This window comes from Chenopodium album, chromosome 10 (assembly GCF_948465745.1).
Source record: "Chenopodium album chromosome 10, dcCheAlbu1.1, whole genome shotgun sequence".
NCBI lineage: Eukaryota > Viridiplantae > Streptophyta > Magnoliopsida > Caryophyllales > Amaranthaceae > Chenopodium > Chenopodium album.
Window position 1 is genome coordinate 10,889,218 of NC_137843.1, and position 4,378 is coordinate 10,893,595.

A 4,378-nucleotide genomic window follows, 5' to 3' on the forward strand; every position below is an offset into this window, starting at 1 on the left:
ATACCACATAGATGTCACACAAGTGACATATTCATGTAACCTACGTTGAATGTACCTCGACCCTCATGGTTGTTTTGGTTCGATATTTGTGGGTCAAACACTTTGGGATCCTCTCTCTCAAAGTGTCTTTAATGGGGATTGAACCCTCTACCTTGTAACTTTTTTTTGTTTTTTAAGATAACAAAGTGTCTTTAATGGGAATTGAATCCTCAACCTTGATAATTTTTTTTTAGGTAAAGTGAATTTTCTTGCAAGTAGGGGAAAATTAAGGATTCCACTTATTTATAGTTAGAATCGAACTCCTCTCACAAGAATGGAAGGAGAGCCTCCAACTATTAGACCAGCCTTAATTCTTTTGTGTAAAAGGGCGATAATCCCATATTCCCATGTAAGGAAAAACGAGCGCGAGCGAGTGTGCAATTGTGCTATAACAAAACACAAGTCCCATCTTCACATTATATTGCTCTAAAAAATAACATTAAACCCACACATTCAAACTTTCATAATTCTTTGAAGCTTCTGAATTGCAATGGAAGACCACCAACTTAGTCAAGAATCTGGAACCGTCCCTTCTGTATGAATTTCTTTAACTGGGTTTTTTTTAATTTTTTTCTATTATGATCTTATTTTCTTTTCCTTAAATCTTATTAGTAGAATTTTGGTGTTGTTCTTTGATAATATCTTTCAATTAAATTCTGCATTTTTTATTATCTGTGTTAATTATACCTTCGAAATGACTGATTAATGGCTAGAGAAAGAAATTAATGGGTGTTTAATTATCCAGTTCGGCAGTTCATTTGGCTTGGCATATGTGTAGAATACTGCTTGTTTTCATGTTTGGATTCTCTGCTTAGTATCAGAATCCCGGTGATGTTCAATTGATAAAACCTTTAGAATGATTTATCAATGGCGGATTATGGGAAAGAAGTTAATGGGTGTTTAATTATCCGGATCATTTAACTTGGCATATTGTAGAAATGAAGAATTTTTGCTTTTTGTTTTTTTTTTTTTTTTTGGTAAATTAGAATTTTTGCTTGTTTTCATGTATAGATTCTCTGCTTAATATCAGAATCTTGGTGATGTTCTTTAAGTATCACTTTTTAATATGAAATTGTTGTTCCTTCCTTGTTCAATTGATAAACCTTTAGATTGATTTATCAATGGCGGATTATAAGAAAGAAGAAATGGGTGTTTATTAATTTGTTGAATTGGTTCGTTCAACTTTAGCATATTGCATAATTAAGGTGGCATATTTGTCTCCATTTTTTTTTTTGGCAACGTTATCTTACAACAATTCATGTTAGTCGACCTCAAATCATTTTGGGACTTATATTTTGTGTTGCTATCGTTGTTGTTAGTATGCAGGCCTTTTTTTATTGGATTTGTGGTTTTTGGTTTCCTGGACATGTATAGCAGTTTTTAAAGGCTGTTTATTGTTTGGGTATTTCAGTTTTATCCTGTATATGATGGTGTCAATTGGCCTTCTCTGCAACATTTCAACCAATCCACAGCCTAATAGCCAAACTGGTGAACGTCCTGGGTCATATCTGCAGCCTCTAAATAATCTGCATTTAAATAGCAAATCTGGTGAACATCCTGGGTCTTATCTGCAACCTCTAAGTAATCTGCAGTTAAATAGCCAATCTGGTGAACATCTTGGGCCTGATCTGCAACCCCAAAGAAATCTGCAGGCTATTAGCCAAACTGATGAATATCTTGCCTCTCATCTGCAACATCCAAGTAATCTGCAGTTTGATAGACGAACTGGTGAACTTCTTGGGCCTAATATGCAACCTCAAAGAAATCTGCTGCCTAATAACCAATCTGATGAACATCTTAGATCTGTATTTCAGTTGTTTCCTCGTTACATTCAACTAAATCAACCAGAAACAAGTACACAGCAACAACAGAGGCTTCAGCAATCTGATCATATGATTCCTGGTATTGGCAGTCAGCTGGGATCTGCAAATCCTCATTCAGGTATGCTTGAGAACCTCTCTTGTTCGTGTTGGATGAGCACTTTGTTACTCATGTTCTGCTGATTGTCTAATATCTTCATTAGATTACAAGTGCCTAGTAGATTGGATTTTTCTTTAAATTGATTACATTACACTTATATCATTGAATGTTTCGCGTTACAACAAAGGCTGTAACAGCGAATTGTAAGGCTTTTCACGTTACAACAAAAGGCTGTAACAGCTTTCTGTAAGGCTTTTCACAAATTAAAAAAAAAAAAAAAAAAAAAAAAAAAAAAAAAAAAAAAAAACTCAAATTGAAGTTGCAAGTCCATTCTTGAAAAGGTAGGACTAACATCCTATGTTGGTAGCAAAAAATGTTCATATTTTTTTTCAAACGAGTTGTATTTACGTTTTTGTACCTGGGATCTTTTTTACAATTGGTCTGTACTATTACACTTTATCTTCAAATATGTTGAACTTGACATATGTATACCTATTTGCTTATGAAAATGTTATGCATATGCATCATGAATTGATATTGGGTATATGTGCAGCCGTACAATGGAATCCCCTTGCTTCAAGTTATGAACTGCAGCAAAGTGCACCACAACCAGTGACAAAATTCTCACCTGCTTCATTTTGGTCATCTCAAGGAGGATATGTAGACCCATCCATTTGGAATAATCAACTGTATTATGATCTCATAAGAAAACAGGTCTGATTTCAATTATTGACAAGTCATATTTTGTTTTAAGTAGCTTGGTACCAAGGAGTAATGCCGATGAAAAAAATATAATACTGATCTATATATGCTAGTAAAGATGCATTTCTTAAAGAGCTTATGTAGTATCTTGTATGCAATGCACCATTGTAAGACCACTCGCAAAATTCATGTCCATACCCTAGATTTACTATCTTATAGTAGTATTCTTAATAGTCGTTAGAAGTTTTTCGTTAGATATTAAGATTTGATCCTGTCCAATTTTGCTTATGCAATGCACCATTATAAAAGGTTTCCTGAGTAATCCTATTCTTTTACATTCTTGTATTTGGCATGTGCAGGCAGAGATACATGACCAGTCAGGGAGTCTTGATCAATCTAATAACCCCGTGCAATCTGAATTATTGATGTCTTGCGTAATTGGCATTAGATTGCTGGCGGCAGAATTAAATGATCTGAAGCAATCACAGAGACAAATTGATGACTGCGAAAGTCACATTAGAAGGCTGGATGCAGAATTAAATAAGCTGAAGAAGCAATCACAGGGACACTTGGATCACTACGCAAGTCACATTTCAAGGCTGCAGGAAGAATTAATTAATCTGAAGCAATCACAGGAACAAATGGCAAATGACACACACCATATTTCTGCAGGGAAGGCATCAGAAAAGAATATATCAGGAAAGTCTATTCCTTCAGATGATACTTTGACTTCTACTGGTAAAGTTAATTTTCATCTGGGAGGCGGAAGTGCTTCTTCTAACAATTTCCTCGCAAGAGCTTTTCAAGATGGTGTAAAATTAAGTGATTCTTACAAGCAGGATGAACGGAATCCGCTGGTTCAAAGTGGGAGTGGTCTTTGTTCAAGTTCAGGAGTCAAGATCAAAGCTGGTGAACAGTCCAAGGGACCGGTTAATATGGCTGCAAGGGAAGGGTTATCTGCTACTAATATACACAGAGATGAGTTTATACAAGGTGAGAAGAAGAATGATGGCAACACTCGGGGATTTCCCAGTAATTGATCGAATTTCAGGTGATGATGATCTTGAGGCATTCTCGGCTGATCATATTCACATCGTAGAACCTTAATCTCTTTTGACTGTGCAGCCTTTTTCTATTTTGTAGCTGAATTTTTTACTGTCTCTAGCAGAATTCTTAGTGTTCTAATACTACCATTTGCAGCAGGGCTTAAGTGTATAGGAGGGTATAAGAGGTACAGCAGGAATTTTATAGCATGCACTTGAATTTACTATGCATTCATTATTTAGTAGGTGTTATCTGAATCGTTTTGTACAGAATACAGTGCCTTTTTGTATGTACTATGGGCAAATGAAAACAAATAAGCATGTATGTAAACGAATATTAGCAAAGCTCTCGACTTAGATTGAGGCCTGCAACTAAATTTTAAATTAGCCTATGTTACACTTGCACAATCAATTTACGTCAACTACCCTTAGGGTTTTCCATAGAAAACTTATTCCAATGCTCAAGTCAGCTATGTCTGATATACAACAATTATAATTTAGGTGCTAATAAATCGCATTGTAGATTTAAAATGTGATGAGGGCATTTATAGAACATACAGTTGGTGCTTGTCAAGTGTATAATGGCCTTTGTCCACGTCCACGTGTTAGAGAAGATAGACCAATAAGATATAAAATGATAAATTTTACGCTTCGAATTGTGTTTTGAGCGTACA

General features: G+C 35.2%; 1 protein-coding gene across 1 annotated transcript; it reads left to right on the forward strand.

The window, feature by feature from the left end:
- Positions 1-374: 374 nt before the first annotated feature.
- On the forward strand, positions 375-4,096 carry LOC145563521 (uncharacterized). The gene is made up of 4 exons (XM_081623968.1): positions 375-574; positions 1,451-1,980; positions 2,513-2,673; positions 3,021-4,096. Exons 2-4 carry the CDS (start codon positions 1,464-1,466, stop codon positions 3,699-3,701), a joined length of 1,359 nt encoding a protein of 452 aa, XP_081480094.1. The 5' UTR covers positions 375-574; positions 1,451-1,463; the 3' UTR covers positions 3,702-4,096.
- Positions 4,097-4,378: the final 282 nt, after the last annotated feature.

What these genes read in the sequence shown, in the direction of transcription:
- LOC145563521 (XM_081623968.1), top strand. Translation starts at nt 1,464, where the DNA reads ATGATGGTGTCAATTGGCCTTCTCTGCAACATTTCAACCAATCCACAG. An exon ending in ATCTGCAAATCCTCATTCAG is followed by an intron (nt 1,981 to 2,512) that starts GTATGCTTGAGA and finishes GTATATGTGCAG; the next exon opens with CCGTACAATGGAATCCCCTT. An exon ending in ATGATCTCATAAGAAAACAG is followed by an intron (nt 2,674 to 3,020) that starts GTCTGATTTCAA and finishes TGGCATGTGCAG; the next exon opens with GCAGAGATACATGACCAGTC.